Source organism: Ranitomeya imitator, chromosome 2 (genome assembly GCF_032444005.1).
Source record: "Ranitomeya imitator isolate aRanImi1 chromosome 2, aRanImi1.pri, whole genome shotgun sequence".
Classification (NCBI taxonomy): Eukaryota; Metazoa; Chordata; class Amphibia; order Anura; family Dendrobatidae; genus Ranitomeya; species Ranitomeya imitator.
This window is the reverse complement of record NC_091283.1, coordinates 77598374-77612469: the sequence shown is the minus strand read 5'-3', so window position 1 is coordinate 77612469 and position 14096 is coordinate 77598374. Positions and strand designations below refer to the sequence as shown.

At 42.6% G+C, this 14096-nt stretch overlaps 1 protein-coding gene across 3 annotated transcripts in view; it reads left to right on the top strand.

The window, feature by feature from the left end:
- Positions 1–13490, top strand: part of ARHGEF6 (Rac/Cdc42 guanine nucleotide exchange factor 6) — a 162685-nt gene extending 149195 nt beyond the window's left edge. For all 3 annotated transcript variants that reach the window (XM_069747005.1, XM_069747004.1, XM_069747006.1), the window contains 5 exons: positions 7248–7341; positions 8126–8215; positions 11087–11186; positions 12576–12630; positions 13217–13490. In XM_069747005.1, the coding sequence (XP_069603106.1) occupies positions 7248–7341; positions 8126–8215; positions 11087–11186; positions 12576–12630; positions 13217–13339 (462 nt within the window). In that variant the 3' untranslated portion in view covers positions 13340–13490. The remainder of the gene's footprint in view (positions 1–7247; positions 7342–8125; positions 8216–11086; positions 11187–12575; positions 12631–13216) is intronic.
- Positions 13491–14096: the final 606 nt, after the last annotated feature.

The following is a 14096-nucleotide window of genomic DNA, read 5'->3' as shown; positions in this document are numbered from 1 at the left end:
CACGCCGATTCAGCGATGTCAGCGGGAGATCCAGCGACGAAACAAAGTTCTGGACTTTCTTCCCCGACCAGCGATATCACAGCAGGGGCCTGATCGCTGCTGCGTGTCACACTGGACGATATCACTAGCCAGGACGCTGCAACGTCACGGATCGCTAGCGATATCGTCTAGTGTGACGGTACCTTAACACTTACTACTGTAACAACCCTGCTGGCATCACTGCATGGCCTCCCATCCCCCACCTGCATTACACTCAAACTCACTTATTTCTCTGGGCCTTGTTGTGACTTCTCTCTGCTGCCAGCTCAATGCTGTGTGCCTCATGTCTGCTGTTTGCTCTGTGCATGCTCTGTCTGTGTGCATTGGGGGGCGGCGCCAGCGACTCCTGTTTCTTATAGAGACTGTGTGCACCTTGCTAAGGTGTCCCTGGCCAATCGCCATGAGGCTTCCTGTATTTAAGACATCCCCACCCATTGGTGGGGACCTGTGCATCTTACTCCCTCAGTCAGTTCCTTGCTGCTGAGGTGCCAGGCCCTGTCTCAATTACTCTCATGTCTGCCACCCAGGGGGGCGTTGTACCCTGGTCTGTGTCCTGTGTAGCCACTCACAGGGGCATCGTACTCTGGCCTATGTCCACCACCCAGAGGGGCATCGTACCCTGGCTTGTGTCCATGTCTATGTGTCTTCTCGTTCCTGACTCTGTCTTAGTCTAGTCCTATTCCGGTGTCCGTTTATATCCCTGTCTTGGTTTGCCTTTTCTGCTGTGTGTACTCTGTGTCTTGCTTTGCTCTGCTTTGCACTCTGTATCTAGCTTTGCTCTGCTCTGCCCTCTGTGTCTTGCTTTGCTCTGCTTTCGGCTCCGCTCTCTGCGACCTTGCTTTGCTCCTCGCTCTGCATTCTCTGACCTTGCTCTGCACTCTGTGTCTTGCTCTGCACTCTGTGGCCTTGCTATCAGCTCTGCTCTCTGTAGCTTTGCTCTGCACTTTGCTCTGTTCTCTGACTTTGCTCTGCACTCTGTGGCCCTGCTCTGTGGCTCCACTCAGCTCTCGCTCTGTTGCTCCGCTCCTTGCGGTTCTACCTGCCTCCGCTTCTTGCGGTTCTACTTCTCCCGCTCTTGGCTCCGCCTCCTGGGTTTCTGAACTTGGCTCCGCCTCCATCTCTTGGCTCCGCCTCCTGCGTTTCTGCACTTTGCTCTGCCTCCTGCGTTTCCGCACTTGGCTCCGCCTCCTGCATTTCTGCACTTGTCTCCGCCTCCTGCATTTCTGCACCTGGCTCCAGCTCTTGGCTCCGCCTCCTGTGTTTCTGTGCTTGGCTCCGCCTCCTGCTCTTTGCTCTGCCTCCGGCGTTTCTGTTCCTAGCTCTAGCTCCTGTGCTTTCGCTCTGCATCCTCTCTTGCAGTCTTTCTCTACCTATTCTTAAGTCCTCCTGTCTGGACAGGTTCTTACCTGTTTTTACATACCTGCCTGCAGACCGGTCCCTACCAGCCTTGTCCACTTGTCCTGCCAGAGAGCCAGCCGTGCCCGCCTGCCAGTGTCTCTGTTGTACCCTCTGCCTGCCTGTGTCCTAGCCGTACCCGCCTGTATGCCAGTGTGCCAGCCGTGCCCGCTCCGTTCCTTAGTGGGATCAGCAGCCACAGCCAGACATCACCCTGGAGTGGCACCTGGTAGCTTCCTATTGCACAAGCCTGACCTCACCATCAGAGGCTCCAGCGAACACCTAGGAAGCTACTCAGTTACGCCCCTTCCAGGGTAGTTTGGTCTGTGGTCCAGTGGGGCCACACCCCCGTATGCCCGCGCCAACCAGTCTGGGCGCGAGCGTGACTACACAATCTCCTCAAATTACAGGACAAGGCAGAGGGCGGAGAGGTGTGCAGGAATCAATGTCTGTCTGTCCTTTGGTGGCAAATCAGCAGTACCGCTGCTTGGCGAGTGGAAAGAGACTGATGGGTATGGTCTCACACCCTACCGCCTGCTTAATGAGTAACCTTTGTTTTAATCTGTATTTCATAAATCAATAGTACACATAAAAGTAATCAGCTTTGTAATATATCTTATCAGACAAATCCTCTCAGTTTCTTTCTCCTCCTGGATTGATTTTTCACTCTCAATTCATGAGTAAAATCTGTATTCAGTGAAAACAGATTGTATCCATTACTGATAGGATATAACAGGTGGCACTTTTAAAATTCTATGGAGAGGGGAATGCGGTAACGTTCCTCCTTGTGGGAAGTGACATACCGGCTTTGGCATGCCAATGTAAGGAGGCTTATTCGCCGTGCAATGCTCCTCTGGGAAATTTAATATGCAAGTTTCCTCATCAGAGAGGAAGAGGACTTCAACTCTATAGTGCCACCTGCCTGGCGAATAAGCCTCCTGACATTGGCTTGCCAGAGCCAGCATGTCACTCTCCACAAGCAGAAACGTTACCTCTTAGACTTCAGTCCAGAGCCTCACCTAGCCAAATCAGTTCTCATACTTTGCACTGATGAGGGGCAATACCCAAAAACACTGTCTGCAAATTGAGATTTTGATTTGGCTTTTATCCTAAAGGCCCCTTCACATTTAGCGATGCTGCAGCGATACCGACAACGATCCGAATCGCTGCAGCGTCGCTGTTTGGTCGCTGGAAAGCTGTCACACAGACCGCTCTCCAGCGACCAACGATGCCGGTAACCAGGGTAAACATCGGGTAACTAAGCGCAGGGCCGCGCTTAGTAACCCGATGTTTACCCTGGTTACATAGTAACATAGTAACATAGTAACATAGTTAGTAAGGCCGAAAAAAGACATTTGTCCATCCAGTTCAGCCTATATTCCATCATAATAAATACCCAGATCTACGTCCTTCTACAGAACCTAATAATTGTATGATACAATATTGTTCTGCTCCAGGAAGACATCCAGGCCTCTCTTGAACCCCTCGACTGAGTTCGCCATCACCACCTCCTCAGGCAAGCAATTCCAGATTCTCACTGCCCTAACAGTAAAGAATCCTCTTCTATGTTGGTGGAAAAACCTTCTCTCCTCCAGACGCAAAGAATGCCCCCTTGTGCCCGTCACCTTCCTTGGTATAAACAGATCCTCAGCGAGATATTTGTATTGTCCCCTTATATACTTATACATGGTTATTAGATCGCCCCTCAGTCGTCTTTTTTCTAGACTAAATAATCCTAATTTCGCTAATCTATCTGGGTATTGTAGTTCTCCCATCCCCTTTATTAATTTTGTTGCCCTCCTTTGTACTCTCTCTAGTTCCATTATATCCTTCCTGAGCACCGGTGCCCAAAACTGGACACAGTACTCCATGTGCGGTCTAACTAGGGATTTGTACAGAGGCAGTATAATGCTCTCATCATGTGTATCCAGACCTCTTTTAATGCACCCCATGATCCTGTTTGCCTTGGCAGCTGCTGCCTGGCACTGGCTGCTCCAGGTAAGTTTATTATTAACTAGGATCCCCAAGTCCTTCTCCCTGTCAGATTTACCCAGTGGTTTCCCGTTCAGTGTGTAATGGTGATATTGATTCCCTCTTCCCATGTGTATAACCTTACATTTATCATTGTTAAACCTCATCTGCCACCTTTCAGCCCAAGTTTCCAACTTATCCAGATCCATCTGTAGCAGAATACTATCTTCTCTTGTATTAACTGCTTTACATAGTTTTGTATCATCTGCAAATATCGATATTTTACTGTGTAAACCTTCTACCAGATCATTAATGAATATGTTGAAGAGAACAGGTCCCAATACTGACCCCTGCGGTACCCCACTGGTCACAGCGACCCAGTTAGAGACTATACCATTTATAACCACCCTCTGCTTTCTATCACTAAGCCAGTTACTAACCCATTTACACACATTTTCCCCCAGACCAAGCATTCTCATTTTGTGTACCAACCTCTTGTGCGGCACGGTATCAAACGCTTTGGAAAAATCGAGATATACCACGTCCAATGACTCACCGTGGTCCAGTCTATAGCTTACCTCTTCATAAAAACTGATTAGATTGGTTTGACAGGAGCGATTTCTCATAAACCCATGCTGATATGGAGTTAAACAGTTATTCTCATTGAGATAATCCAGAATAACATCCCTCAGAAACCCTTCAAATATTTTACCAACAATAGAGGTTAGACTTACTGGCCTATAATTTCCAGGTTCACTTTTAGAGCCCTTTTTGAATATTGGCACCATGCTAAAAGTAAAAAAAAACAAACACTACATACTTACCTACAGCCGTCTGTCCTCCAGCGCTGCGCTCTGCTTCTCTGCACTCCTCCTGTACTGTCTGGGAGCCAGAAAGCAGAGCGGTGACGTCACCGCTCTGCTTTCCGGCTCACAGCCAGTACAGGAGGAGTGCAGAGCGCAGCGCTGGAGGACAGACAGCTGTAGGTAAGTATGTACTGTTTGTTTTTTTTTACTTTTAGCATGGTAACCAGGGTAAACATCGGGTTACTAAGCGCGGCCCTGCGCTTAGTTACCCGATGTTTACCCTGGTTACCAGTGAAGACATCGCTGGATCGGTGTCACACACGCCGATCCAGCGATGTCTCCAGGGAGTCCAGCGACGAAATAAAGTTCTGGACTTTATTCAGCGACCAACGATCTCCCAGCAGGGGCCTGATCGTTGGTCGCTGTCACACATAACGATTTCATTAACGATATCGTTGCTACGTCACAAATAGCAACGATATCGTTAACAATATCGTTATGTGTGAAGGTACCTTAAGTCATATAGCAAGACTTGTTGAAGGGTCGGGATTGCTTCTTCCAGCAGGTGGCGGTGTAGAGTTCAAGTCCTCTTCCTCTCTGAATAGGTAATTTGCATATGGAAAGGAGAGTAATAGCTATAGGCAGACACAAACATTCTGCCGCAAGTTGTCCATACAACTCTATGAGCACCAACTGTCGTCTCTTATCTCCGTAATGGAAAACTCTGTATGCACCAAAGACCACTTTTTTTTCCCAGTGAATGGAGAACTTTAAGACTGTAAGATCAGTCCACAAGCGAAAAGAGAAGATTCCTCTAATGAGATCTATTATAAAGTTGCTTATGTCCACGCATACTATTGATTTATGAAGAACAAACCAATGAAAAGCACAATTACTCTGTAACTAGTTGTGCCAAGCCTCCCCCCATTCTTTGGTGTAAGGGACTAAAGTACTAAACAAGTTTAAAGGTAATTCGGTCCACTTGGTTCTATTATTAGTCTTTATTAATCATTGCAGGAAAGTAAAATTAGCCTGTGAAGCACCACCTTTAATGGTGGAAATAATTATATGAGCCATGACAAGCACAATCAATGTCATGATGGCGGAGAAAGACCATTAACAATCTTTTTCTTAATTCTTGCATCCCACATAAAGTTTTGTAACACAGACATTACTGCTGTGCTGATGCTGCACAGCGCTGCCCTAGGCTGTGAAATCCCTACACCCTTATTTTGGGGACATGCCAAATATACTTTTTAATTGAATTATTAATGACTTTTATCTTTGGCGTTTCACAGTTAGACTGCAGCGTCTTTCTTATGCATGCTGCCATAGATGGGGAAGCATGTATCCGCTGTCAGGTTCCTGTAATAGCAATGTTATATACAAAGTTGTATTAGGAAATTGCTACTTACAGCTATAGTATGGAGGATTTTTATTTCCTTGCCTCCTTAGTCAGTCTTCATTGATAGTATCCCAACAGTCCATAATGCTCTTTGCAATTTATGCTTTGCCAAGCTTTCATGCCCTACTATAATATACTGTGTAATGCAAAATTATGGTTGTGGGTAGATAAAGGAATTTCCTTTCCAGGTTTTATGTAATTAAGGCTTAATTCTTCTGTACCACCATTTTAGTCTGTTCGCTGTTTGTATCAGCAAAAATCAGTTTTGGAAGATTGCTACAAGATATCGATTGAGAACTAAAGAGTCCGGATTGTTTTAATCTCTGGAGACTGCACAGACTCTCTGGTTGTGAGAAACCGGTGTAACTTAAAGGGAATCTATCACCAGGTATTTGCTATGCCATCTGAGAGCAGCTTGATATAGTGTCAGAGACCCTGATTCCAGCGATCGGACACTTACTGAGCTACTTGCTGTCATTTTAATAAAATCCCTACTTTCTCTGCTGCATATCTGGCAGTGCTCTGAATGCTGAGCTCTGTATAACCCCACCCTCATCACTGATTGGCTGCTTTGTTTGCACACTGTACATTGGCAGAAAGCAGCCAATCAGTGGTGAGGGCAGGGTTACAAAGAGCAGGAGGACTACACAGCACAAGACAACTAGTCCGCTAATGATATTCTTCTGTGATAAAACTTTGATTTTATTGAAACTGCAACAAGTAGCCCAGTAAGAGATACATTTCTAGAATCAATGTCTCAGCCCCTACATTGTTCTGCTTTCAGATTGCATAAACCTGCTGACTGATTCTTTTTAAAGCTCCTGAGCTCCAATGCAAAATGTTGCAGTAGGTTCCAGGTTTAACTACTACTTCTGCACCCTCTTCCAGAACTATACGCCCGATGAGGTCCAAGTCTCTGCAGATTTTAAGCCTCTGAATGTATAAGGCTATGTGCACACTTTGCAGATTTCCCTCTGGAATTTTTTGTGTGGATTCTGCATCTCTTGGCAGATTTGATGCGTTTTTCTTGTGGATTTTGTGTGGTTTTCCTGCAGATTCTGTGCGGATTTCATGCGTTTTTACCCCTGCGGATTTCAATAATGGAATGGGTGCAGAAACACTGCAGATCTGCTCAAAAGAAGTGACATGGTCCTTTTTTGAATCTGCCGTGTTTTCCATGCAGATTTTCCGCACCATTAGGACAGCATTTTTTTTTGCCATTGATTTACATTGTGTTGTAAATCACTTGCAGATCTGCAGCGTTTCTACATGGAAAAAACACTGCAGTTCTGCAGGAAACCCGCAACGTGTGCACATAGCCTTAAGGAATGTTTCACTAACCACAATCTTAAAACTAATGACAATTTAAAGCACAAAGTATATTGGAAAATGGTAAAACCGTTCTCCATGATTAAGGGATACTTACATAAAAGCTGACAAACTCTCTGAACTGTATCGTGATTTCCAGACATAGAGAAGCTGCCCGCCTATTCTAAGCTAGGTCCTTAGAGCATCGTTGAGCTTGTCAGATTAGGCACTTTTGTTCTGTGTTTTAGCAATTGAAATCGTGTCACTGCCTGTAAGAGAGGAGCCTAAGTGTCTGTTTCCAAACTCTTGAAACGTTTTTGCAGGATTCCAGCAAAAGCCCCAAAAATGTCAAGAAATTTCTTCCTAAGCGAAAGCCTGAAAGGAAAGCATCTGATGATGAGTCTGCCTTCAGGAAAAGTATGCTGCACTTACATTGTTTTACAATTTATGGATCTGTATGGAAAGAACATTTGTAACAGTGCAGAGGAATAAAAATCAAGTTTTACTTTTTTAAAGGGGGTTATACGAGACTATTTATTTTTTTTATTATGGGCATAAATACTAACAGGCAAGTAGTTGCTACCTACCTACGAGTACCTGACTGCTGTGCCTGGCACCGATCTCTGCTGGCACAGAGCGACTCCAGACCGCTCCTGCTGGTGATTCAGCGGCTTCCACAGCCATCGGGTCAACAGAGCAGCGGCTTCTCTTCCGCTCTGCTCTGTTGATGGGACGTGACTCCATAACTGCAGGGGATCTGTCTGTTAGTCATCATTATGTCAGCAGTCACGCAATGTCGACGGAGCGGACTGGAAGAGGAAGAGCTACTCATGAAGCAGCTGAATCGCCGGCAGGAGCAGTCAGTGACCACTCCCTGCTGGTGACCAGTGGAACAGGCAGGTAGTTAGTTTTTAGGCCCATAGTTAAAAAGAGATAAAATAGTCCTGGATAAGCTCTTTAAATCTGTTACAAAGCCCTTCTAACCCCAAAGCTTTTAAAAATATTGAAAAACCCTGGGCCCTGTTATTTTGAATAACCTGCATGGCTATCCTAGCAGATAGGTGAATTTTATTGCTAATGAGCCAAAATGCATGTTAAGGGTAATCATTTAGAAGAAGTCAAAATGGGGACGACATCTGTAACAGTTTTACCAGTTCAGTTCTGTGTGCATAGAAATGTAATGATATGCTTCACCTTTCAGGCACCGTAGCATTGGAGGAAGATGCACAAATTCTCAAAGTCATTGAGGCATATTGCACAGGAGCCGGGTTTCAGCAAAACCTTAATTCTGGTAAATGTTGTGGTCTCTTTCATTATCATTTATTAAATGAACTTTTAAATTTATGAAATTTGACTTCTCTTAAAGGGAACCTGTCACCCCCAAAATCGAAGATGAGCTAAGCCCACCGGCATCAGGGGCTTATCTACAGCATTCTGTAATGCTGTAGATAAGCCCCCGATGTAACCTGAAAGATGAGAAAAAGAGGTTAGATTATACTCACCCATGGGCGGTCCCAGTCCAATGTGTGTCGCGGCCGCTCCGGCGCCTCCCATCTTCATCAGATGACGTCCTCTTCTTGTCTTCACGCTGCGGCTCCGGCGCAGGCGTACTTATCTCCCCTGTTGAGGGCAGAGCAAAGTACTGCAGTGCACAGGCGCTGGGTCTCTCTGACCTTTCCTGGCGCCTGCGCGCTGCAGTACTTTGCTCTGCCCTCAGCAGGACAGACAAAATACGCCGGAGCCGCAGCGTGAAGACAAGAAGGGGACGTCATCGTAAGAAGATAGGAGGCCCGGACCGAACCGCAGAGGGAGCGAACCGCAGCGGGACCTCCCCTGGGTGAGTATAATATAACCTATTTTTCTCATCTTTCAGGATACGTTGGGGGCTTATCTACAGCACTACAGAATGCTGTAGATAAGCCCCTGATGGCGGTGGGTTTAGCTCATCTTCAATTTTGGGGGTGACAGGTTCCCTTTAATATTGCTTTTCTAATGAGATGATGACATAATTATATTTATTCCATGGATTAAAGCTTTCATATTACTATATTTATAGGCTATTATCCTTTGTAGCAATTACCCATCAGTGTTTGTTTTTTGCATTCCTAGGCTGTATTCTATTCTGGTGGTGATGTCACAAAAGTTTTTTACCTCTATTTGTAAACACTGTTTTATTGTTTGTGTCACTGTTTTATTGTTTGTGTCACAAAGTTTGTGTCTTTATCTTTAGGCTTTGTTCTATTCTGATGTGCTGCTTTATTGATGGCTTGTAGTTCTATTGTGACGATGTCATCTAAGATGTGTTCTATTTTTATAATTTCTCAATAGACTCTGTCTTTATTTAGAGGTTGTTTTCTTGTGTGAAGATGCATGGAACAAATGTATGCGCAGGGGGGCAAAATCTCCTGTAAGTGCAATGCAAAAAATAAACAATAAAAAAAAAAACAATTAAAAATGCAGCAGCACTCTGTAAGTGCCAAATTGCACGCTGACATTGAATGTATGGATTTATTTTAAAGCACACTGCTAAGTTTAGTATACTTATGCATGTTTAGTTTGTAGCTCACATTTTGAAGCCAGAACAAGGTGACCTCACACAGATCATGGAATCATAGAATGTTAGAGTTGGAAGAGACCTCCTGGGTCATCGTGTCCAACCCCCTGCTCAACGCAGGAGTCACTAAACCATGACAGACAGATGTCTGTCCAGCCTTTGCTTGAAGACTTCCATTGAAGGAGAACTCACCACATCTCATACACTAAATAGACTCACATTTCTCTTGCGCCCATGCCTGTAAAATGACAAAGAGCCACCAGAACCCCTGGAACGTTAAAAACGAGGTGTCAATGGGACCTAAGAAGGGTCTGGCATGTCTGGCAAGAATTGTCATGTACAAGGTCTTTATAGGCCCTGCCTGATAGGCGGATTGCCAGTAGATAACTGATAGACATACTGCAGTTGGACTAAATTAAACAAAATAAAATGTTAGAAGTAAAGTAAAACAAATATTAAGAAAAATATGTATAAAATGAACCTATAAAACGTAAAAGATTACAGCTGACTTTGCTGCACCCACCAGGACCCATACTATGCAATTAACCCGTTATTGAAAGCTGTAAATAGAAATTTTAAAAAAACACACTATGAAATAACACTTTTTAAAGTGAATAAAAAGTCTTATATATCCGTAAATGATATCAATGAAAATTGCAAATTGTGTTGCAAAATTGATCCACATGTCCTTACTGTAAAGTCTTCAAACAAAATAAGTTACATTGCAAAAATAGAAAAAAAGTTTTATTGTGCAAAATTAAAAAATATAACAAAACTATAGAATTTGTTGTGGTCACCAATCTGATTTAGGCGCGAAGACCAATTGTGCTTCCGTGTCAGATAGAAGCAGACAAGAAATATCCATGAGCATCCATTAACAATTGTTATTCAGGGGCTAATTGATTTCAACTAGAAAAAATAAGCCAGTTTATGCTATGTTGGATGAAATTAGTATTGATGTGAATAAGGGCTGGAAGATCAGACACTTTTAAGGGTTAAGGCAGAGATTGTTTCTAAATCTGTGAGAGATTGTAATCTGGTTGCTTCCTGTGTGTGCTACAAAAGCAGAATATCTTCAAATCAATTGTTTTTTTGCCACAAAAATGTTTCTTTTAAAATGAAAGGTGGGTGCCAGGGCGGAATGTAGGTACATAATGTCATTCTTCTGAAAGTGCAAGTTTATGCTCTATTTCAGGTGGAGACTTCATAAAGTATTTCCACCACAAAAATGCAGAAATGTGCAGGAGGCTGACTTAATCTCTTCATTCACAATATTTATTTATGGACCAGACATAAAAGATGACTGCAGAATTTGTCTAAGAATATTTGGAAATGGCAATTCCACGATACTGTCTGCATCGCTCCAGGGGGCATTGTGAGCAGTCACCTTGTGCACATGACATCCATTGCGCGGCAAATCTGTACGCTGCACAATGACAGCGCACAGCCTAGAAAACTGCAGGCAGTAGATGAGAAGTACAAGTGATCTGAAGCCAAATTGGAAGTGGTTATAATTGTATTTATCTGCTCTGGGCGGTATAGTTTGACGATATGCAGCTTCTGAGTTTTATGCTGCTCCTATAACGTTGTTTCATTATTCTGTTACAGGTACCCGCAAAGATTCGGCTCCACAGGTCATGCTACTCGAGGATGAAAATCTGATCATTGATGACTTGAGAAGCAATGGACAAACTGCTCCTGAAGAAAAGTAAATTACCCTTTACCTAGATAACAGAATGGAGAAAAAATAGGACTTGATTCATCAAGCAGTTTTCTCCAGAATTCTGCCATAAAATAGTGTAAAATGTTGCAACATTGCTGTGCAGCTAAAAGCTGCTGTATAATTTTGGAATTTTTCACATTTTTTTCGGTCAGCTCCACTAACTTTTTGAAAATTGGGTAGAACGTGCCAATCGCACCTAAGAAATTGTTTGTAATTGATGTCAAAAAGTGTCATAAATTAAAACAAAAATGTACTCCAGTCTGTGACTGGAGTACACTACGTGCAGGCAGTGCATGCCAGCTGAAAGATGCATCAAATGTACTGTGGCATGTAAGCGTTAGGGCGCCCCTGGTCAGAATGACTGTTATTGTGAACAGTTAAGCAAGCTGAAGATGAAATGATCTCTAAAAGGCCTGAAGTTAAAGATGACACATTTCCTTTGTATTTTTGGCAAAAGAAAAAATGTCTTTTTTAATAGCGTTATATTACATGACAGGTTCCCTTTACATGTTCTGCATCCCTGTAGATATTGACCCTTTAAAGGGAATCTGTCAGTAAGATCAATCACCTGAAACTGCATTTAGGGGCGTGCAGGTCTTGAAAGATATAAAGATGTTGACAGATATACATTTTACAGACCTGCATGCCCATTTATGCGGTCTTGAGGGGGTTTAATAGATTTTCTTTTAAGATTTGTGTTAGGAGACCAAATATTAAACTTAACTCAAGTGAGAAGGGACGAGAGGTCATAAACATAAGCATCTCGGGTTAAAGATAAATGAAGAGGTCAGATTCTTGTGATTTTATTTTTTTATGTATTTTTTTTGAGTGAGAGTACGTGGTAAGCAAATTTTAAAAATTTATAATTTAGGTGGAAACTCCTGTAACTTATAACAAGAAAAGTCAAAGTCCTCTGCAAATATTTTTTTTTTTTCGAAAAGATGAAAAAATAAAATATTTCCTAGAGTCGGATAAATAATTTTATTTTGTGGTTTGTTTTTTTGTCTTGTTGTATTTGGTGCCATTTTTTTGCCCCAAATTCATCAAAATGATGCGTGTAGTTCATGAATCATGTGTCAAATAAAAAATTCTCTTAATTTTTGTCTATAACCTTTTTGCGTTTTTTTATACCTATTTGTGGAAGATTATTCTTCCACCATGGGACTTGGCTTGCCATGATCTGTCCTTTCATACCAGGAGTCGCCTTTTAATTCTGCAGAACCAGCTCTGCCTGGTTAATGGACTTATTACTGTATTTTTGTTTCATGCATTGTTTGGCCAAACAATTGAAGTTGGGAGAACGAGAACGGCCATTAAAAAGCTGCATTGCCACCAAGTGTTTAGTACTTCTAACTTGTTGTTCTTGCCTTGCAGGAGTCTTGTGGACACAGTCTATGCATTACGAGATGAAGTCAAAGAATTAAAACAGGTATTAATAGCGGGAAACGCCCAACCTCTACAGCTGTTAATCCGTGGTTGTAAAAACACAATATATTATAATCCAAGTTTGAGGATACAAATATCATATGGTCTATTTATCCCTCGGACTATATTAATAATTGTGGCTGTAAGGCAGAAAGGCTTGGCAACAATCAGATAAATGGTCGACTACCTGAACACACATATGGGAAATGTATTCTCTTGGTTTCCATTGTTTATTTAGAAGCAATACTCGGCAGGGGATGCCGCACACTCTTTAAATTAATCGTATATGACTTCAGATCAGTATATTGACTTTTGTCACACACCGCTTGTCCTGATAGTTTTGTCCATGTAGTGTTGGAAGGCCATATAAATTTGGGGGAGGTCAACCAAAATGACAGCAGGTCTTAGATTGGCAATGGAGGAAGTCCTATTTGAGACATAGATGTTTATACTTAAACACATGTAGTCACTGAAATATCGTAGGTACTTTAGGATAAGGTTACTTATTTGAAGTCAATAAAGATGTATGGATATTGATAAATGGACGATGTTGCTTACTAGCCATATTTATTGCCGATTTGTCTTCACAGGAGAATAAAAGAATGAAGCAAAGTCTAGACGAAGAACAAAAGTCAAGAAAGGAATTGGAAAAATTGGTTCGCAAAATGTTAAAACAAGCGAGTGAGACGGCACGTGAGGACCCCTCGCACTAGTTCTCACTTTGCAATGTCCGCAGTCAGTGACTTATTTTCTTTAAAGACTTCATGTTAAGAACTTTGAAAGACTTGGAATAACGAATATGAGAAGCCATATCTACCCTTCTCCGTATGCAGGGTTCACATTGAGAAGAAGGAACATATACATACATGGCCGGAATCCATTTGTACTTTGTGCGTACCTATATCATGAGAGGCATCAGCAGCCATTTTTAAGGTGATTTTTTTATGTGGCTTCTTAAAGGTGTTGTCTGGTTTTTGAAACCGGCGCACTCTGTGCTCCTATACTCAGAAAACCTATATATTCACATCTCTTGCATGACATTTTTTTGTATGTGAACACGCGCACACTCAATGTGGCCTTCCAATAGTTATATTTCAAAATTGAGGCTCGGAGAAAGCGCTTGTTTCAATAAACTTTATTTACAGTAAACAGAACAGGATTATCACCGGAGACATCAATGGCACTAATTGTAAAGGATTAATAGCTGGACTATTGGAATGGGCACTCAATGGCCATAATCTCACAGTCGCACTATATGTGTGATATCAGCATTGGTTGGCATACTAAATTAGGACTTGTCATTCAGAAATAGCAGAGTGGCGGTAGGTTTTATTTATCATTATAAGAGACTACCTTCTTTACACCTCAGAATAATCTTATCATTTGGTGGAAGAAAAGTCATAACTAACTCAGCAATACGTCACACAATTTTTTTTTTTACATGTAGGACATATAGAAGACTGTAGACAA